The sequence below is a fragment of the Pelophylax lessonae genome (assembly GCF_965119305.1).
Source record: "Pelophylax lessonae genome assembly, chromosome: 3".
Lineage (NCBI taxonomy): Eukaryota > Metazoa > Chordata > Amphibia > Anura > Ranidae > Pelophylax > Pelophylax lessonae.
In genome coordinates, this window is record NC_138770.1 from 543,018,405 (window position 1) to 543,041,722 (window position 23,318).

At 43.5% G+C, this 23,318-nt stretch overlaps 1 protein-coding gene across 1 annotated transcript in view; it reads right to left on the reverse strand.

The window, feature by feature from the left end:
* The window catches only part of DTD1 (D-aminoacyl-tRNA deacylase 1), a 300,677-nt gene that overhangs the window by 232,981 nt on the left and 44,378 nt on the right, over nucleotides 1–23,318 (reverse strand). Inside the window, exon 4 of the mRNA XM_082249574.1 lies at nucleotides 16,630–16,727. Within this exon, the coding sequence (XP_082105700.1) occupies nucleotides 16,630–16,727 (98 nt within the window). The remainder of the gene's footprint in view (nucleotides 1–16,629; nucleotides 16,728–23,318) is intronic.

Consider the following 23,318-nt stretch of genomic DNA (forward strand, 5'->3'; position numbering starts at 1 on the left):
GTTTTTATTTTTTCTATAACATAATAAATTACCGTTTACATAAGGTTGTACATGTTTACTCTGTTTATTTTGTTATTATACTCATGGTACCAGGCACACCTCATTTAAAGTCCCACATCCTCCTTTTTCCTCCCAGATACAGGGATGGAGGCACATTTGTATGAGCCTCATTCAAAGTCCCAAACCCTTCTTTCTCTATGCAACCAATTTAGGGATGGAGATGTGCCACCATTAGTGTTTTATTTTCCCCATGTTATTTCCTTCTGCAAAGTAAAGGGTGGGCCCCTCACTAACTATTGTTTCTGGGTCCATTATATTTTTTATACTCTTGCATTTTAGCCATATGCTACTTATATGCTTGGTACATTCATATGGATCTGCCTGGCCACACCATTGTTTCCCTTGTTGTTATGAGTTGTATGTACTGTTTTTGTCTGTTGTATGCCCCCACATCCGCATTTGGAAATGGAGGGGTCTCCGCCTGCCTTATTAGTACAGTATATTACTTATAAAAAATAATTTTTAACCTTAAGGTCCTGAAGAAGTGCGTTGGCGTGAAACATGTCGAGCTGGACAACTGGATATTATCACCCCACACAGAAATTATCTTTGGGTACTAGGAGATTGGGATTACCTCTCCCCTGACCCCTAGCATTGTGCATTACCTTGGGAGCTCTACTCTAGTGTTGAGGGTTAATGGTGGTAACCAGTTCCTGAATTTTTCCCTCATTTACATAACACAACCCCCCTTTTACATTATACAGCCCCTATTTACATTAGACAGCCCCCCATTTACATAACACAGCCCTCCATTTACATTATACAACCCTTATTTACATTATACAGCCCCCCATTTAGATAACACAGCCCCCAATTTACATTATACAGCCCCTATTTACATTAGACAGCCCCTCATTTACATAACACAGCCCGCCATTTACATTATACAGCACCTATTTACATAACACAATCCGCCATTTACATTATACAGCTCCCTATTTACATTACACAGCCAATTTACATGATATAGCCCCACCCCCCTGCACTCCCAGGACAGCCCTGCCAGTGCACTCTAAAGTTAAAACAAATCAGTTGCAGTGCCTCCGTTTCAGGGATCCCTTCCTACAGTGTGTAAGGGTTAATGTAAACCGATGCCTCTACCTTTATTATCTCCGATCTTTCATCGCCGTCAGTCTCATGCACTCCGGCTGGGAGGAGGGGGGAGGAGGAGAACGGCCGCCCAGAGGGCACGTGACTGTGATGAAAGATCAGAGGGGATTAAGGTAGAGGCATCGGTTTATATTAACCCTTACACAATGTAGGAACGGATCCCTGAAACGGAGCCACTAACACTGATTTGTTTTAACTTTAGAGTGCACTGGCAGGGCTGTCCTGGGAGAGAGTGCACTGGCAGGGCTGTCCTGAAAGAGGCGGGGGGGAGTCGGGATGACGTCTTCCATGCATCGATTCGGCCCTTCCTCAGCATCGAATCTGAATCATTCAAGGCTGCATCACGATGCATTGATGCTACGATTAATTTTAACACCCCTAGTGGAAAACCCTGCAAATTAAGAGAATGTGTTAAGGCCCCAGGACACCAGAACTAGCATCCCCATTGGAAGATTTTCCCTTTATTACTTTTCTCGGGGACAACCCAAAATGTGGGTTTTTCTTTTACCTTTACTTTCAATAATAATGGTAAACAGGACAAATAGAGAGGGTTAATCTCCCTAACGGGGACACAGACAGCAGAAAAAACTGTTTATTCCACCTCCCCTCTATCCAAAACTAAAAAAAAAGTTTTGGCTTTAGTGATACTTTAGTATGGATTTTAGATAGAGTAAGGGGGGGTTTTAACCCCTGTTAGTTTTTTTTTTTTTTTTGCCATCGTTGTCCCATTGTAGAGATTTAACATCCTGTCCCATAGCCAAACAGGAATTGAAAGGAAATCCCTGAAAATTAAGGGAATTCCTTGAGGACCCCCAGGTCACCAGCACTAGTGTCCCCATTGGAAGATTTCCCCCTTATTTTTCTTGGGACAACCCAAAATTAGATTTGGGATTTTCTTTTCCTGTCAATGATAATGGCAAACAGGACAAATCTCCATAACAGGGGCACAGAGAGCAATAAAATTGGCAGGTGTTCTAATACCTCTCCACCTTTGCCTTTAGTTATACTTTAATCTTTTAGGGGAAGGGGGCTGGTGCTAAACACAACAGCCAAGTATGTCCTGACAATCTTTTTTAGTTCAGGTTAGAAAATGCACTGATTGCTTAAAGCAATAACTTTGTCTTGGGAAATCAGCCAACACCTGCTAATAAGCTAATATTTGCGAACATGAAAATATACAGAGCATTCATTGCCACCTCTCCAAATAGTTATACCTGGCAATCCATTTCATTGTGTCTTTCCATAAGCTTCAATTGTGGAGAGCATACCCAATCAGGTTATGTTTAGGTCATACCACACAGCAAACTGCTATCAATTTTTAGGTTACTTTTTTGGTTATGACGGTATGGGACAGTAGATAGATACACTGCTCAAAAAACTTTACTCCTCCAGGATGGCACATCAATACCTGCCATTGCGAGGTTTGCTGTGTCTCCCAGTCTCAAGAGCATGGAGAAGATTCCAGGAGACAGGCAGTTACTCTAGGAGAGCTGGACAGGGCCATAAAAGGTCCTTAGCCCATCAGCAGGACCGGTATCTGCTCCTTTGTGCAAGGAGGAACAGGGTGAGCACTGCCAGAGCCCTACAAGATGACCTCCAGCAGGCTACTGATGTAAATGACTCTGACCAAACAATCAGAGACAGACTCCATGAGGGTGGCCTGAGGGCCGAATATCCTCTAGTGGGCCCTGTGCTCACTGCGCGGCACCGTGGAGATGGATTGGCATTTGCCATTGAACACCAGAATTGGCAGGTCGGCCACTGGCGCCCTGTGCTTTTCACAGATGAGAGCAGGTTCACTCTGAGCACATGTGAATGACGTGTACGGATCTGCCTTAGAGAATGTTATGCTGCCTGTAACATCTATAAAGCATGAAGGGCTTGGTGGTGGGTCAGTGATGCTCTGGGGAGGTATATCCATGGAGGGATGCACAGACCTCTACAGGCTAGAAAAAGGCACCCTGAGTGCCATTAGGTATCAGGAATGAAATATTTGGACCAATTGTCAGATCTACACTGGTGCAGTGAGTCCTGGGTTCCTCCTGGTGCATGATAATGCCCTGCCTCATGTGGCAAGTGTAGGCAGCCAGTTCATGGAGGATGAAAGAATTAATATACCATTGACTGGCCCCCCACGCTCGATTGACCTAAATCCAATAGAACACCTCTGGGACATTATGTTTTTCGGTCCATCGGACGCTACCAGGTTGCACCTCAGTATGTTCTGGAGCTTAGTGATGCCCTGGTCCAGATCTGGGGGTAAATACCCCAGGACACGATCTGTCATCTCATTAGAAGATTGCCTTAACGTTTCAAAGCATGCGTACAAGAAGGTAGGGGCCATGCAAACTACTGAGTTCCATTTTGAGTGGCTACAATGAACTTTCAGTAAAATGGACTAGCCTGCTGCATAATTTTTTCACTTTGATTTTCGGGGTGTCTTTGCCTTCAGCCCTCTGTAGGCTGATATTTTAATTTCCATCAAATGATGTGACATCCTTTCGTTCCTAACACATTACCCAGTCCATATCAGTATACATATCCAGCATAATATTTTTCTCCATTGAGATCTGATATGTTTTCATAGTGTTCCCTTCATTTTTTTGAGCAGTGAATATATTATTATAATATAGAAAATAAATAATATATACAATAATATAATATAGATAATATACATTTATTTAATTTCCAAAAAATAATTTTATTTTTGTTGTCAAGATCATAACAAACCTGCAGGAAGAATACTAGAAAAAAAATTCTGCATGCAATGGGGGTTTCAAACGCATGGGTGACTTTTTTCTTTGAATACTAAAAATAAATGAAATAGCATTTTCAGTTTGTGGTGCTCAGATACAGTTTAGTTCCGTTTTAATGAGTACTGCATAATTATTTCTATTTGCATATCACTTCAATATTTTCCAGTAATTCATTTAAACACAGTATCTGGGCATATTTATTCTATTAACTTTTTTTAACGTAAAGAGAGATTTGCACCAAAGACCCATTTACTAGAATGGTCAAACTATAAAGCTCTTTATTACCAATTAAGTCAATGGGCCTTTTCTTCCAAAATCCCCTAGAGTCCCAGAGCAACTTTTTCATTTCAGCTATGTCTGCACATTATATGTTTTAGGTTTTGCAGTCTACTACAACATATAATACATCCTTTTTTAGGGGAAAGATGGGTATTTGATAAAGGTAGAAAACATAGATACATTTTGAGATAAATTAATTTTCCTGTAAATTTATCCAATACAACGTGTACATAATTGTGCACTAACTTTTATTTACCACAAAATATGGTCTAAATCTGTTGATTAAAATTATATTTCTCTTTCATTCATTGACAGACACAGCTTCTGATCTTCTTAACCATTGGGTTATACTGCCCCCTAAAGGAGTAAGGCAGAAAAATTCTGGCTACGCCTATGGGCAGTCCCAGGGGGTTTACTCCCTCTCTCTGCTATAGGTACTCAGTTTTCTTTTCCCTGCCTAATCAGAAGTAAGGACCTAGTTCCTTGCAGGGATCTTTGGTCCTGGCTGGGATCTTTGGTCCTGGCAACATTTTTTAGATAGAACATTTTTTCCTTCTGGATTTTTTCCTGTGATATCTACAATTAACTGCTGGACTGGGCGACGGGATGGATAATTTAGATCCAGTGGTCACCCCAGTCTGGCCAGCGAGCGTGTGCTGACCTCAGCCCGTGCGCTAGGTCGAGCCATGACATGGCCCCACTGGAAAGGGGCTTGCCTGCGAGTTAAACGCCTTGTGAGGTCGCATACGACTGGGTCTCGGCCCGAGTCACGGCGTTCCTCCTGGCCAACAGCCCCCCCATTACGATAGAGAGGAGGTTCTGTCTGGAGCGGTGCCCACCTGATTCCTGGTATGGTAAGTGACTATCTCCTCTCTCCCCCTAGAGGGTTTTGGGGTGGACATGAGCCCCTCCATGGAACGGTTGGACCCCTGGGTTCCCCTCCTTTCCGTTAGGCACCCCCTCATCGGTCTGCTGGTCCATGTGGGCCATATCGCCCCCCCCCCCCTCCTTTACTGATGCTGGAGCTGTGGGGTGGCCTGGTCCACCGCCTGGGGTGGGGGCAGGGTGCTGTGCTGGTGATGGGGGCATGGGGGGTGCTCAGTTAGTGACTGGGCGCTCAGCTGTGGGGGGGGGGCCTCTTGGGAGCCTCGTGTTGCCGCCATTTTGCTGTAGCCTGTGTGCTCAATGCATGGCTGCCAACTTGTGTAGTCCGGTGGCCATTTTGCGATGGTTTGCCATTAAAAATAGCAGCGGCCATGACAGTGGAGCCCTGTGGGTGGTGATTTTGGCAGGGGAACACCTCCTCATCCCCTGGTGCTAACTCCTGGATCTTTTCACTTCCTGATCGCCACACACGGAGTGCAGATTATCCTGGTGGCTGCAGGTGCCTGTTTCTGCTGGGTGGTGAGTCTGGTGGGGTCCTCCCCCTCTCTGCTGAGGATCGATTAGTTGCTTTGTTACTGGCGACCGAGTGGTGCTGCCATAGCAGTGGGGATGTCACTTAGTAGTGTTTTTACACCTTTTCTTGTGGGGTCCCCCTTTTGACTAATGGAGTCTTTGGAGCTCATTTCCCCATCTGATCCCCTCTCAGGGGCTGCGGGGCCCTCCGGGTCCCAAGCATCCATCAATGCATTACCGGCAGTCCTGGAGTCCTTTGTGTCCCGGGTGGAGCTGGTTTTTGGCGAAAGACTAGCAAAAAGCGCCCCCTGCCTTCCCCTGCCTCCTCAGATCCTGTATCTGATTCGGCCGCAGCAGACGTGGGACAGTTCTCAGATGATTCCTTCACTTCTGCAACCGCGCACGAAAAGACGCTGGTGGATGCACTGATTGTATCTGTGCGTGAAACCTTAAAAATGGAGGACGCAGCTGAAGTTGCAACAGAGGCGTCAGTTCCCTTTGGCACTCATAAGCCATCCAGAGCTGCAAAGGCGTTTCCTTTCCCCGCCTATTTTGACAGAATTGTTGCTAAAAAGTGTGAACAGCCAAAACGTCCCCTAGTGGTCCCTACACGATTTGCTATGCGTTACCCCATTGAGGAGTCCATTCTTAAAAAGTGGACTGTTCCACCGGTGGTGGACCCTTTGGTCTCCAGATTGAACAAAGTAACCATGATTCCGGTTGAAGAGTCCCTGGCCTTTTAGGATCCGGCTGACCGGAAGGCGGAGGCTGTGGCCCGCAATATTTACACATTAGCTGGTTCGGCACTGAGGCCGGTATTTACCATTGCACTGGTGTCGCAAACTCTGACCGAGTGGGCTAAGCTTTTGACCTGGAGGGGGAGCAGCTCCCCTCTGCCTTTGCTGAGATGGTGGACCAGTTGGTTTCCGTTCACAAAGCTGGACTATCTGGGTCTGACTCTGGACTCAGTCTTAGCCAGAGTACTCCTTCCTCTGGACAAACTCCAGAAACAGCAGGCTGTAATTCGTCTCCTGCTGTCCATCAGATGGTCATCCCTGTGGACTACCTTCGAGGCGATTCTGTTTACAAAGTTCCATACAAGGTCCCAAATGGGAAAAGACTCAGCAGTCTCTGGACAATCAGATCCAGCTGAGCCAGAGAACGTAAGAGTCCCTGATATGGTGGCTTCGTTCTCCGGTGCTTCGGCTGGGAAATTCCTTCCTCCCCTTGTATTGGACAGTGGTTACCACAGATGCACGCCAGGTGCTGATGGATAGAGGTTTGCTGATGGATAGAGGAAGGAGTCGGTGATTCCAACGATGTTAAAAGTGAGGAAATCTATTTCTAGGAAGATCTACAATCGTACGTGGAAGACGTACATTGCGTGGTGTGTCTCTTGGGGTTCATCTTCGTTCTTTTTCAGTGGCTCAAATCTGGTGGTTACATTACAGCCCCATTTACCGGGGAGTATACTACTTGCTGTGGCCACAGCATGTGCATGACACTGGCTGCTGTCTCTGGAGCTAAAGAGGGAGCAGATGTGGGTGGCTAAACTATGGCTCATCCGTCGTCAAACCTCATGTGTGAACAAGCCCTTGGTTTACATCTGTGCAGATGCGTGCTGGGTGTGGATTCAGTATAAGAAGAGATGGGAGAGAAAGACCACAGCTGGGTTAAGTAAGCGTAGAAAAACATGGAGGGTTGAGTAAGTTGCTTTTCCTGACTGTAAAGTTGACAAATATTAAATAATGTAGTACTTAAAGAGTTTAAGAAAAAAACAATAAAATCCATTGGTTAAAGTATATGTAAACCCTAACAACAAACTTCTCGTTTGCTCCCTTTGTGTCATTACAATATATGATAGGATGCATTTTGTTATATTTGTTTGATAAGAGCAAAACAATACCAGCTGAACATGTCAGAAATTCAGAGCTGTCCTCTGCACATTTCAAGGAGAGGAATTAGCTTTTCTAGATGGCCTTCCTTCAACGGGGGGTTGAGCAGAAACTGGCCTTGAGTACTATCAAGGGCCAGATGTCGACCTGAGAGGTCTTCTTTCAACAGCCCTTGACCACACACTTTCCTTCAGGGAGTTCAGCACTTGGCTTCTCTGGTGCGATCTACGTTACTGCCTTAGGACATCAATTTGTTGCGGCTTCCAGCTCTGGAAATATAGTGGTTTTGTGCATGATCTGGAGTGGTGGATTCTTAGGATCCCTGATACATCTAGGACGCATTGGCAACACTGATCTGTTTTGCCACATGTGCATGTATCCTTCTTAGATATGAGTTGCCACTTGTTTTATTACATTTACAATGTTTTTAATGCTGTATCCAGATTGGCGCCCTTTTGTTGTCTTTCTCATTACTGAAGAGATTCCTTCATGTCTCTAAGGAGCTGCCTTCCAAGTGCTGCTGTACATTTTATATGAACTACTTTGGGACTTATGCACCATCATTCCCCATTGCTTTTTAGTGGTGTTACCCACCCTATGCACCATCTATGCATACATGTGTGCTTGATGCAAATATCATCAAGATCATCCAACATCATTGTTATACACACACATATAGATGTTGTCCCTGAAGTTTATGTGTCAAAAGCAGAAAAAAAATTAGCATCAAAGTTTTCGGTATATGAGGCTGCATAGCCACAGACCGGTCAGGGTGCCCATGTTGGCCTGTTTCTACAGCCAAAAGTGCCTACAATGGGCACATGCGCATCATAACTGGCCATGGAGGTGAAAGGTGGTGGCCTGGTCTAAAGAATCAGGTATTGTTTTACATACCATGGATAGCCGGGTGTGTGTGCATTGCTTACCTGGGAAGAGATGGTACTAGGATGCAGTATGGGAAGAAGGCAGTGTGATGCTTTGGGCAATGTTCTGCTGGTGGTCCTGCCATTCCTGTGGATGTTACTTGAAAATATACCATTTACCTAAACGTTGTTGCTTACCACGCACATCCCTTCATGGAAACTGTATTCCTAAATGGCAGTGGCCTATTTAGGCAGGATAACATGTTAAAGTCCTCAATAAAAATGTGCAATGCTTTGAGAGACCAAACAGGCTCATTTTCAAATAGTTAAAAAAGAAACTTCAAACCAATCTTTAAATAGTCACAGCAAATCTCTTATACCCAATCAAAACAAAGTAATTCATTGTAGCATCCTAATTTATGCCATTATGCTTTCCTTTTCATGCACAAGGCATTTGATAAGAATTGGATAGGAGTGTGCTTCAGTTCATGATACAAGGTATTCTTTTTTTAATACACAGATTAAAAAGCCAATTAATAATTTAGTTAAAAAAGCCACAGTACCTTCAAAATCTTGTCGAAAAAGACACAACAACTAAGAAAACTAATTACAAAAAGTTCTTGATTATTTCAAATACAGTACAGAAAACTGAAGCCCAAAAAAAATTGAAAATGTAAAACTCTTATGCACCACTACTGCCCCCTGGTGGAATCAGAACAGCTATGGACAATCCTGTCTAACCACTTCATGAACAATCTAAACATGAAAGTTCATTCCCTCTGCACTTCCTGAAAATGTGTTTTACTTGAAACAAACAAACTGTTCAAACCACAAGCGCGCACACTGCACACTTTAAAAACACCACAACCAAATCTGACTTCCAATGAAACCAGAATACCTGATATATCAAGAAGCTATCTCGTTAAATATACAGTTTATGTATTGGAAATAAATATGGAAAGAGTCTTAATAAGTAAAAGTGACTAAAAGAGGACTAGTTATAGAATACTGTTATAGACATAGAACCATAGGTTTAGTAGCAAATTAAAATAAAATTTGGTAAAATATTATAGAGATGGAAAATGTTCCAAGATGGCCAATAAAATTTTTTGAATCTATATACAGTATATACCAACACAAATAGAAAAACTTAAGGTCGGGTTACAGCTACTTAACAACCAGTGAATAGCATACCTGGCACCCGCCAGAATCCCTAACAACTAGTGAATAGCTCGTTGTTAAGGACCTAGCACCCACCGTTGTCCTTAACAACCATCTATTCACTGCATATGCATTGCATTCAATTTTAACACAACACATTTAAAATCCTCTATGCGTTTTTTAAAATCAAATATCGCTTTTTAACCACTTTACCACCGGAGGATTTTCCTGCTAAAAGACCAGGGGTTATTTTGCGATTTTTTACTGCGTGACTTTAACGGACAATCGCGCGGTCGTGCGACGCTGTACCTAAACGAATTTCACGTCCTTTTTTTCCCACAAACAGAGCTTTCTTTTGGTGGTATTTGATCACCTGTGCGATTTTTTGATCACGCGCTATAAACAAAAAAAGAGCATAATTTTTGCAAAAACAACAATATTTTTCACTTTTTTTTATATGAAATTCCCCCCCAAAAAAATGTAAAAATCAAAATTTTTTAAAATTTTCGGCCAATTTGTTTTACGCTACCTATGTTTGGTAAAAAAAAATCGCAAAAAGCGTATTTTGATTGGTTTGCGCAAAAGTTATCGCGTTTACTAACAAAGGGAAAGATTTTTGTCATTTTTGGTGGTTTTTTTTTTAACGAGTAATGGCGGCGATCTGCGATTTTTTTTGCGGTACTGCGACATTGCGGCGGACAGATCGGACCCTTGACTGACATTTTTGACACTTTTGGGGGTACCAGTGACATTACTGCAGTAATCAGTGCTATATATATGCACTGTTACTGCAAAAATGACACTGGCAGGGAAGGGGTTAACAGTATTGGACAGGGAGGGGTTAAGTGTGTCCTAGGGGCGTGATTCTAACTGTGCAGGGACAGGTCTACTAGTGTAAAAACAAAGATCAACAGTTCTACATAGTAGAACTGTTTGATCTTCACTTTTACACAGGGAGAACTGACAGGCGGCTTGTTTACACAAGCCGCTCTGTCTTTCTCCCGCTGTACCGGCGATCGTAGTGTGACCGGCGGACATCGGGTCCGCCAGTCACACTCCCGCACTCCTCCGTGAACGAGCCGAGGCGGGCGCGCGCCTCAGCGGGCGCGCGCCCGCCCGCTATTGGCTCTGGAAGGAGTGACAGGCGAGCGACGTAGACCTACGTCACTCTGCCTGGCCGGGGCCGACTGCCGCAGTAAATATACTGTGCGCAGTCGGCAAGCGGTTAAAGCATAGCAATGTGAAACCGGGCCAACATGGATTATCTTGTTACAATGGCTGCTGAAAGTGGGTAGGATAAATTAGGCAGCAAGTGAACACATTGTCCCTGTAGTTGAGGTGTTGAAAGCAGAAAAAAAAATGAAGTGTAAGGATTTGAATGACATTGACAAGGGCCAAATTGTAATGGCTAGACGACTGGGTCAGAAAAACTTCAAAACTGCAGCTCTTGTGGGATGTCCCTGGGTCTACAGTGGCCGGAACCTACCAAAAGCGGTCCAAGGAAGGAAAACTGGCAGGATCATTGGCAGCCAAGGCTCACTGATGCACGTGGGGAGCAAAGGCAGGCCTGTGTAGTCTCATCCAATAGAAGCGCTACTGTAGCTCAAATTGCTGAAAAAGGTAATGTTGGTTCTGATAAAAAGGTGTCAGAACACACAGTGCATTGCAGTTTGTTGTGTATGTGGCTGCATAGCCAAAAACTTGTCAGGGCACCCATAGCCACAGCCAAAAGCACTTACAATGGGCACGTAAGCATCAGAACTGGACTACAGTAGCATTAGAAGAAGGTGGCCTGATGACCGTGTGCATGTGTGTTGCTTACATGGTCCTGGCACCAGGATGGCATATGGGAGGAAGCCAGGCTGTTGGAAGCAGTGTGTCTAGAAAGGTCAATGCCTTTGCAGCTCAGGGCTGTTTGTGGCCAAAGGGGGGCCTACTCAATAGTAGGTGGGTGGTCATAATGCTATGATAGGTGGCCATAATGCACACAGTTGTAGAGTGATTACATTACAGCCCCATTTACCTGGGAATATACTTCTTGCTGTGGCCACAGCATGTGCATGACACTGGCTGCTGTCTCTGCAGCTAAATGGGGAGCAGATGTGGGTGGTTAAACCGTGGCTCATCCGTCGTCAAACCTCATGTGTAAACAAGCCCTTGGTTTACATCTGTGCAGATGCGTGCTGGGTGTGGATGCAGTATAAGAAGGGATGGGACAGAAAGACCACAGCTGGGTTAAGTAAGCCCAGAAAAACATGGAGGGTTGTGTAAGTTGCTTTTACTGACTGTAAAGTTGACAAATTTTAAATATATTTGTAGTATTAAAAGAGTTTAAGGGCGTTTTCACACTAGCACTTTTGGTGCGCACCGGGTTCGATTGACCTCAGAATTTGGTTCTTTTTGATGATGTGAACACTGTCTTTGAACTCGGGTGCGCACCCGCGAACTGTACCCGAGTCCACTTAAAAAGGGTGGTCTGGGGTACATTTCATGTGAACTCCAGTATGGTTCGCTGCTGATGAGAACGCAATCGTACCAAAGCGAGCAATTCTATCCATTTCTGCACCTTCTCGTTTACAGCGGTTGCCAAGCAACACAAGTACGCGCTGGCTGCAGCTTGAAGACACCAGCATACCGCGGTTCGGATACAAAAATAAAATGTGAACACAGTCCATCGGGGGCCGGGGGGGGGGGGCAATCGAACTCGGGTTCGGACCAGGCAATCGCACCAAGTGTGAAAACACCCTAAGAAAACATCAATAAAATCCATCTGTTAAAGTGTATGTAAACCCTAACAACAAACATCTTCTTTGCTCCCTTTGTGTCATTATAATATATGATAGGATGCATTTTGTTATATTTGTTTGATAAGAGCAAAACAATACCAGCTGAACATGTCAGAAATTCAGAGCTGTCCTGTGCACATTTCAAGGAGAGGAATTAGCTTTTCTAGATGTTATATTGGGACTTTAGAATGATTAAAGATTATGTTGTGGAGATAGGAGAGTAGGTGGATCTGAGTACCTAGCAAAAGCAAACTGGGCAGGGCTGACACTACTCCGTTCAAAAAAAAAAAAAAAAATGTACTGTATGTATTGCAGAAAGAGCATCCAGGAAGAGACCTGCTCAACACTCATCTGTAAAAAACAATTCCCTGTAGCGATCCTATTAGAGAGTAACACTGTTTCAAGAGCGAACCCTCTTCACCAGAGCTGTTGCTCACATGTGCGTGGTCTTTAAATAACCAAGCCACTACTGCCTTCAATTACATACTATTGTCAAGCTTAGGTGCATAACTCGCAATAGAGTACAGTTAACCTTTGATTACCTATACATAATGGAACATCCACGGCTTAAATACATTCTCCTAAAAATATACTCCACATGAATGACTAAATATTTTTTTCATTCTGCATTAAATCTTTTAAAGTAGACTCTCGGACAAAAACTAACTCTAAATCTACTGACAGCCACATTCTAAGACTAATCTATCTAGCACTGTAAAGCAAAAAAATAGATATACATACCTTTTCCGCAGCCGCTTTGGTCTGGTTCCACGCTGAGCAGTCAGCATCGGCTTCTCTGTATAGGCATGTGCAGAAGAGGCAGCCCACAATGGAAGCCCCATAGTAAGTCTAAGGGTGACGTCACTTCCCAGCCGTTGTTGGCTATCTCCTGCACACAGCATCCACTGCTGGAGATTGGACCGGATCGGATTCAGAAAAGGTATATACTGCAATTTTTGCTTTACAGGGTTAAAGCAGAGTTCCAGCCTCATCCCCTCCCCCTCCAAAAATTAAAAGTCAGCAGATACACATACAGTAGCTGCTGACTTTTAATATTAGGACACTTACCTGTCCTGGAGTGCAGCGATGTCGGCACCGCAGCTTATGTTTTCATCGGCTGTCGGGTGCTGCTGCCGCCATTGCCTGTGAAGGAACCCTGCAGCAAAGCCTTGTGGCTTCACAGGCGGGTCCCTAATGCGCTTGCGCAACGAGCCCTGCGCATTTGGATTGGCTCGTGGCGGGGGAAGGGAAGGGAACCATCTCCCGGAAGTGGGGAAGGTTACCTGTCAAAAACAGGTACCCGTTCCCCCCTCCCCCCTGCAAGGTGCCAAATGTGGCACCGGAGAGGGGGAGGAAGCAAATGAGCGGAAGTTCCACTTTTGGGTGGAACTCCGCTTTAAACAGATTAGTCTTAGAACGTGAATGCCAGTAGATTTAGAGTTAGTTTGTTTTTGGCTGAACTTCCACTTTAACACATTCCTTCGGCAAGCAGAATGTGCCATCTCACATTTGCACTCACTCCATGCACGTTGGTTACAACTGTTTTGTGGTGTTGTCAAACTGTGTGTAACTTTACTGTATGTAGCTCTATACAGTTTTGTGACACCACACAACAGTTGTGTTGATTTAGTGAGGGCATTTTATGAGATATATCTAGTCAATAAAGAACATTTGTGAGTACCAGATTAACTATTTTTAATTAATGTTATTTGAAGTTGTCAAATGATGACTGTTTGTAGAAGATGTCCGGTGGAAGCAACAAAGCTGTGGATACTTCATATTAGGAAGTAACAAAACCGTGGATTCTTTGCATTCTAAAGCAAAGGATGCTGTGAATTAAAAAGTAGCAAAGCTGTCGGATGCTGTGTTTTAGAAAGTAGAAAAGCCATGGATGCTGTGTATTAAAAAGTAGCAAAGTTGTGTTTTAGAACATAGCAAAGCTATGGATACTGTGCATTAGAAAGCAGAAAAGCCGTGAATACTGTTTATTGCAATTACAGAAAGAAAAACTTTTACCAGTAAAGGACATATTCCAAAATTTCACTCAGCATGATTGTATCGTTTTTTTCCCACTTGAGCGCTGACTGTATCTAACAACGAGCTCATAACCTGTTGACACAGACCCTGTTATTGCTCTTTCACCTGCTTTAGGGCTCATTAACACAGTTCCAGAGGTCCATGCAGCGTGAAGAAGGAGTTTTTATGCATGGCCAGGAGGTGCCTGGGAGTGACAGGTGTTGCATACAGCTGCTTGTACAAATCAATGATAGGCTGCAGCTCTACGCTGGTAACTGCACATCCAAGCATTTAAATGCCTACAGGGATAAATGAATGATCATAGACAGGGGCGTAACTACAGGGGTTGCAGGGGTTGCAATCGCTACCGGGCCCCATGCTCCAGGGGGCCCGGTAGCAAACCAGTGGGTAAACTTCCAGGATTGCAAAGGTCACACTTGCGACCGGACCCTGGCACTGCACCACTGTGGGGAGGCCCCAAGATTGCAGGAAGGGGGCCCACTGCAGAACTTGTGAAAGAATCCTGCTGCGGGACCGTAATAAAAGGCCATGCAACGAGTGTAAAGAGCCCCAGGATTAGTGGGAAGAGCCCTGGGCTTGAAGGTAAGGGCCCCGGCCAGGGGTCTGGGGGGCCCTTCATGGTTTCTTGCATCAGGGCCCTGAAGGTTCTAGTTACGCCTCTGATCATAGACACAAAACATCTGCATCCAGAGGCACACATCCCTCCCTGTACACATTCAAACAATGATGCGTGGTGATATGCATACAACCGCAGCCTGTAATTGATTTGTAAAGGTGGCTGTACCAAACACCTGTCACTCATGAGTAAAGATGGGCTCAGGCGTATTCGGGATCTTAGTTTCAACTAGGGATGCACCGATCCAATATTCGGATCGGATACCGGCCCAGATACGGGCAAAATAGCTGGATCGGGGATCGGTAAAATTAACAGATCCACGAGCCGATCCGGTTTTGCTCTTTATAGCTTGTGAAGGAGCAGAGAACAGCTGTCAAAGAAAAAAAAAAGAGCCTCCTGCAAATGCCTTTCAACTCTCCCAGTTAAGTAAACAATGATTACAATGTATCTTTTCGTTCTGTCTGCCGGAGGAGGGAAGTTTAACCTCTTAAAGACTAAACCCATGACATTTTAGATTTTGAATGCAAAATTGTTATAAGGTATCTGCCGATACCGATCTGGAAGTATTATTTTGTTATAAGCTCACAAAACAGTACTTCCGGATCGGACTCGGGATCGGCAATTTCACAAAGCAAAAGATCGGGATTGAGACCAAAAAAGTCAGATCGGTGCATCCCTAGTTTCAACCCACCTGCCTGATCCTGCCAGGAAGCCAACACAGCACAACGCTAATAACAGGCATTGAGACATTTCCCGGGCCGCAGCTGCACAGATCAGGAGATACTCACTGCCTCACTCCCTGTGGCTCACTGCCTCACTGCCTACGATTAGCAGTGTGGGCTTCCTGATGGGATCGTGCAGGTGGGTTGGGACTAGGATCAGAACACACCTGAGCCTATCTTTACTCATGAGTACCTACCAGCCGGATAAGCATACACCATTCTCAATGCTGCAAGGACCTCTGAGCCTCTATAAATAGGTCCTTAATGGTTAAACATCTAGCCTATCCAGATATCCATAGAGCTCTGTGTGCCTTAGTTCAGGATCTCTGCACAAACATTGATGGACCATGGACCAGTAGCAGCTTAAAAACACCAAATCAGCAGTATCTATGTAAAGGTATCCTGTAGTGAGGTAATATTGGGGATACCTTTGCAGATGTATCCTTCAGATAACAATAGTTGCCCGGCTGTCATTGCAGTTCAGTCCCTGAAAACTTCCAGGTCTTGGACCTGGAACAAGTGTGCTGATAAACTTGATTTCACTTGTTTCATGCTTGTTCTAGATCAGCAACTCTGAAGCTTTTAAAGTCAAATAGCCAGGGGTTTAACATTTTCGAAAAACACATCAGCAATGGCAGCTTTCATATCTCTCCCACTACACGTGAAGGGTTAGGGACAAGAGAAGGTACAGCCAACTTGTATATTACAATAGGGCTGAAGGATCCAATTTTAGTTCCTTCTAAAGTGCACCAAGCATGTGTCAGAAGAGAATTCAGCAATAGCATCTTATGTATTTCTTTTAAAACAGGGTTTTTTTTTTCAGGACAACACCCCCCCCCCCCCCCCCTTTCTTGTCCACTGCATTCATTTTTATCAATGAGCTTTTCTCTATAAACCCTCCTATGTGTATATGACCTTAAATTACTTTTTCCAGGCATTCACTTACATATTTTGGGTCAGCTGTCGATGCTGGAGGCTCCAATTGTATAGTGACTGGGCCATCGTTCTGTATGTTCACTTGCATGTATGCTCCAAACTTGCCGTCTAGAAGAGAGCACAGTAACATTTACTGCAGGAAACTGAGTTTTTGTTTTCTGAGCACATTTAAACCAAAAACCAAAAGTGTAACATATTTCAGCCCATTAATACTTCTTAGATGCAGTAGATGTATTTGCTTTCTTTTAAAGGCTTCTTTTAACTTTATTCTGATGTGAATGCACAATGTATATGTAAAAGCACTGCGTAAATTGACAGCACTATATAAGTACCTGAAATATAATAAATAGTAAGGTTTTGCTCGTGGCCAGTTTTCCTATTGTGCGTGCCACATCCCTATTGAAGTAATGGTATGGGAAAAATTCCCCTAGGGATGGGATTTTTTAGGTACAAAAATATAGAAAGATAAGATACAGTAAAACCTTGGATTGCGAGCATAATTCGTTCCGGAAACATGCTTGTAATCCAAAGCACTCTTACATCAAAGCGAATTTCCCCATAAGAAATAATGGAAACTCAGATGATTCGTTCCACAACCATTTATTCATAAATCCTTCAGTTTATAGTCCATATAAAAAGATTATAGCATTGCGAGAGGTTATATAACCATAAAATGTCCATCCACAAATAGCCGCTTCCACAAGGGGATTAGAAGCAAAATCCAGCAGGAGCTACAGAGTATGAAAGAGAAGAGAGGCGCCTCTAAGTGTAGCAATATGGTTACATTTAATGAAGGTGCAACATTTAGCAACTCACATGGTTGATGAATAAAACAGGCACATCTAAGTATGCAGGCATCCGGGGCAAAGCTGTCCACAAAGACTATGTTCTGCACCGCTGGCTGCCAGTCTGTAATCCTGACCGGGAAGACCACCCTGCAGTAAAGTGATCTGAAAGCGAGGGGCAGCATGGAAGGGATGACGTAGATGGCGGTGCGGAGGACGGTCTATGTGGACAGCTTTACCCCTGATGCCTGCATCCTTAGATGTGCCTGTTGCAATCATCAACCATGTGAGTTGCTAAATGTTGTACCTTCATTAAATTTAACCACATTGCTACACTTAAAGGCGCCCCTCTTCTCTTTTATACTCAGCTGTGACTTGAGGCTACTTGTATATCAAGACATCGCTTGTATATCAAGTCAAAATTTATATGAAAATTTTGCTTGTCTTGCAAAGCGCTCTTAAACCAAGTTACTCTCAAACCAAGGTTTTACTGTATATGCAAAAATAATAAGTTATTATTTTTGCATATATCTTATCTTTCTATATTTTTGTGCCTAAAAAATCCCAACCCTAGGGGAATTTTTCCCATACCATGAAATAAAATAAATAATACATTTTTACCTGGTTAATTCTGCCATTAAACTCTTCATGTCCCAGGGTGGCAACGCTCAATAACTGTGCTGTAAGGAGGTGCAGCATTGGCACCCTAGGGTGGGACTACAGAACATCTTCCTCTCTACTTATCTTAATTATATGGGGGTAGGTGTTTGATAAAGAACATTTCATATTTACTTTTTAAAGGATAAGTTCACCTTTTAGAAAAAATAATAAATGCACATTTTTTTGCAGGTAATGCGGGCACCGGCTGGCAACAGATCTGCCAGTGTAACTGTGTGCCATACATCCTGTACAGGCAGGCAGATACAATCCGACAGGAAGAAGCAAAGAACTACCATGGCTTTCCATAGTGCCATAGTAGTTCATTGAGAACTACAAGCCAACAACCACAAAACATGCCGGGATTTGTAGTTCATTCACACACTGAGCTATGTGAATGAACGATGCAGCCGCATGGGCAAAGCCCTGCATGGCCGAGCGGATTTAAAAAGTGACAGCTAGTACAGGGAACTTCTCCCCGTAATGCTGCCACAGGGAGGGGGGCATCAGGCTGCGGCATTGGGAACAAGTTATATGTTCCACCATAAAAACATGTTCCCAAAGGTCAACTTATACTTTAAAGTTGTCTCAAAATATCTAAGAAGCCTCCAAAGCCTGGTCTCCTTAGCGGGCTTCATACCAAAAGATGTCATTACAAACTGACCAAGTCCTTGAAAGGTCATGTGGCTTGCAAGGGGAGCTGGCCATTTTCTTACATGCAAGGTCTGTATATAACACAGCTAAAGACTTGGATTTTTCAGTCTCGTCTCTAGAGCATGTGTCTGGTCTGATCACCTGTGCAACGCCGTGCAAGCAGGAGGGACTCTGTGGCGAAAAGGCATCTTCAGTTAAGTTTTCTTGTTAATTTTTCTAACAATATTACATATGTTATCTGTTGTTGATTAAATATCATACTTATAAGTATGTGTGATCTCTCTTTGCACATCTCGAATACAACCCCAAAAACAAACTATCACATATCCATGATAAAACAGTGTTTGATCAAGGAAGACAGCTGGGAAATTTGATAAAATTATTTAAGATTTCAGCTCAGTGCATAGGAAGTTACAAAGACAGCATTTATGAAAACATAAACATGTATTTTTCAGTACTTGCAGAAAATGTACAGAGTTGAAAAAAAAAAGAAAACTCATGCAGCCACCATATCTGGTAAGATGTAGTATATTAATGTTTTTTTCTTGAGTTTAGATATACATTAGGCTAGGGACTCCCAAACTACAGCCCTGCAGCTGTTGCAGAACTACACATCCCATGAGGCATTGTAAAAATCTGACATTCACATACATGACTAGGCATGATGGGAATTGTAGTTCCTGAACAACTGGAGGGCTGTAGTTTAGGAATCCCTGCATTGGGCAATTCTTACCATTAAAATCTGGGTGTGAGGGTCTACCTGAACATTCCATTCACTTACTGTATATCTAACCAGGCAAGCCTTTGTGTTGCAAATATGTTGGTCAGTTGCCATTGATAAGAGTATTGTGGGCAGCACAGTTGCTTAAAAGTTAGCACTTCTGCTTTGCAGCACTGGGATCCCTGACACTACCTGCATGAAGTCTGCATGTTCTCCCTGTGCATGCATGGATTTTCTCTAGGTACTGCCGTTTTCTTCCCACACTACAAAAACATGTCGAGAGGTTTATTGGCTCTTGTCTAAATTGGCCCTAGTACACTGCTCACAAAAATGAAAGCAACACTTTGAAAACACATCAGATCTCAATGGGGAAAAATATCATGCTGAACATCTATACAGATATGGACTGGGTAATGTTTTAGGAATGAAAGGATGCCACATCGTTTGATGGAAATGGAAATGAAAACTATCAACCTACAGAGGGCTGAATTCAAGACACCCCAAAAGTCAAAGTGAAAAAATGATGCAGTACACTGGTCTATTTTGCTGAAATGTCATTGCAGCAACTCAAAATGGTACTCAGTAGTTTGTATGGCCCCCACGTGCTTGTATGAATGCCTGACAAGGTTGGGGCATGCCCCTAATGGGACGACAGATTGTGTCCTAAGGTATTTCCTTCCAGATCTGGACCAGGGCATCACTGAGCTCCTGAACAGACTGAGGTGCAACCTGGTGGCGTCGGATGGACCGAAATAAAGTCAGAGAGGTGTTCTATTGGATTTAGGTCAGACGAGCGTGGGGGCCATTCGATGGTATCAATTCCTTCATCCTCCAGGAACTGGCTGCATACTCTCACCACTTGAGGCCAGGCATTGTCATGCACCAAGAGGAACCCAGGACCCACTGCACCAGCATAGGGTCTAACAAAGGGTTCGAGGATTTCACCCAGATACCTAATGGCAGTCAGGGTGCCATTGTCTAGCCTGCAGAGGTTTGTGCATCCCTCCATAGATATGCCTCCCCAGACTTGCCCACAACCAAACCGGTCATATTGAACGATGATATAGAGGCAGCATAAGATTCTCCACAGACTCTTTCATGTATGTCACATGTGGTCAGAGAGATTCACGTCAGTGGCCTGCCGGAGGTCATTTTGTAGGGCTCTGGCAGTGGTCAACCTGTTCCTCCTTGCACAAAGGAGCAGATACTAGTCCTGCTAATGGGTGCAGGACCTTCTATGGCCCAGACCAGCTCTCCTAGAGAAACTGCCTGTCTCCTGGAATCTCCCACATGCTCTTGAGACTGTGTTGGGGGACACAGCAAACCTTCTGGCAATGGCACATATTAATGTGCCATTCTGGAGGAGTTGGACTGCCTATGCAACCTTTATAGGGCCCAGGTATCGCCTCATGCTACCATTAGTGACACTGACCCTAACCAAATGCAAATCTAGTGAAAAACAATCAGAAAAGAGGAGTAGGAAAAAACCTCCACTTGTAAAACCATTCCTGTTTTGGAAGTTGTCTCATTGTTGCCTATCTAGCACACCTATTCATTTCATTATTTCTAAAGCAGCTGAAACTGATTTACAAGCCCCTCTATTACTTAACTGACCAGATCAGTATCCCAGGAGTCTAATTGGCTTGATGCTATACTCTGATTAAAAAGTGTTCCTTTAATTTTTTTGAGCAGTGTCTATGTATGTATGTGAGATAGGGACCTTAGATTGTAAGCTCCTTGAGGGCAGGGACTGTTGTTAATGTATAGTATGTAAAGAGTTGCATAAATTGTTGGCAGCGCTATATATATATATATATATATATATATACACACACACCTGAAATAAAGGAGACTGTACAATTAGATTGTAAAATATGGGGTCACCTTTTTCTTAGGTACAACATATTTCCTGTATCTGTGGCAAGAAGTGACAAAACATCCAAGAGCAAAGAATAACAAATGTCTATATCACTCAATCACTTAAAATATTTTGTGTGCTTATGTTAAAAAGTTTCCTGTCTTTTTTTTAATCAAATCCCTCCTTACTAATCAATTCCCTACATCTAGCCATTATAAAACCTTCTCATCAGCAATCATCTTGAATTGGCTGCTTGAATGGAAACTGTGCTAACAAAAATTAAACTTGAGTGCATTGGGATCAGAAATACAGTAATCCTGTGAAAATTGCAATCAGCAAGTTACATGATAAATCCAAAAGACAAGATGTTCCCTCGGCAAATAATGCACGGCCATGGCTGCTGTAACTTTCACCTAAATGATTGCTGAAGCTAGAAATAAGTGAAACAAGTGCAGCTGCCATGGCCAGAAATCTTTAAATTGGGCCACTCATTGATACCAACTCAAATAAAAGTTTGCTCAAGGATTATTGAGAATGCATGGCCTTTTCAATGTTTTGTTTAATATATGAAGTACTCTTTGTAAAAGAGATTAGTAAATGTAAATACGGTAATCTTATCAATCTACATAGCTCCCAACTGTCACTCCTTTGGAACCAATTTCCTCAACCACTCTTTCCTCCTTGGATGTCCCTCTTTTAGCTGTGGTGTAGAAAGCTGTAAAAAATAGAAATCATATTTAAAGTGTCTGTTACCCCCCAAAAAACTGGATCCTGTTCCTTTAAAGCATGTTACACAGTACAGTGCTTGTGCTGTGTAATTTGGCCCCCTGTATCACCTAAAAAACCTGGCTGATCCTGCCTGGTTCTGCCCTCCCCCTTGTAAAGTGACCACGGTTTATCATAGCTGCCGAGTCCTGACACCGTGGTCAGTTTACAAGCCTCCGTCATCCGGAGCTCTCCTGTCCTCCTCTGTCCTCTCCCCTCCCTGCCTGTCTGTCTGCTCCTGGGTCAGTGCCCACCCCCTCCTCTCCTGCTGCTGCTGAAATTACTTTTAATGTCTTCTATAATCCTGTGTGCTTCCTAATGGGAAGTGCTTCTGTCTTTGTGTTTTATAAAAAAATGCCGTCCATACCTAATTTCAGAGCGCCGATCTGCGCTCACGTGACTGGCTGGCATTTAAACGAAAAAAAGACAGACAGGAACACCTGCCATTAGGAAACATACAGGATTAAATTAAGTTGTCACAGTCGATTAACACTACTTTACCTGCTTAGTGTTTTTTAAATTGCTCTAAACCCTTTACCCATTGTTCAGCCTGTTGTACCGGCTAGTTTTACCATTTAAAATAATGGCTAGTAATGGTGAAAAAAAGCCCCAGGTGTTTTAAAGAACAACTGTATTTTCATACAATTATCCTTTCAAGTAAAACTATGGCCACCCAAGAAAATATTTAAACCTAAAACAGCTTCTTCTGATGGTTTGGCTACAATGACGCACTGCTCTGGAGTCCAGAGTTGCCACTTTCATGTAGGCTGTGCTTTCTTGTACTACAGTGGGAGGAAAAATGTTGCACTGCTGCTTTATATGCTGGTGGTGTGTAAATCAGTATCTGACCACACCTAGACCTGCCCACTGCTATGTAGATTGACAGCACTGCCTCTACAACTGAATCCCTCCCACTGTAAGCTGCAGTGTCTGGAAGAGGGAGCATGTGAGACACAAAAGAGAGAGGATTTGACTCAGTCAGGAAAGGTAAAGGAAATGTTGTATTTAATTTATAAGGGTTGGGCATTACATGGTAACTGGACTTAGGGCTTGTTTACAGACTTTAGTTGTACTTTGAGACTGTGTCCATCATTCTACCCAGTGATTGACAGCCTACATACAGCCTTTACATATTGTAAGAATGGATGGTCCTTAAAAGCACAGACTGGGAATGGCTAGGGGAGTTTCCTGTAGCAACGGTGCAGTGACCATGTGAGCCAAGTTCGTAGGCAGGTGGGTAGAAAACTCAAGGAGTATAT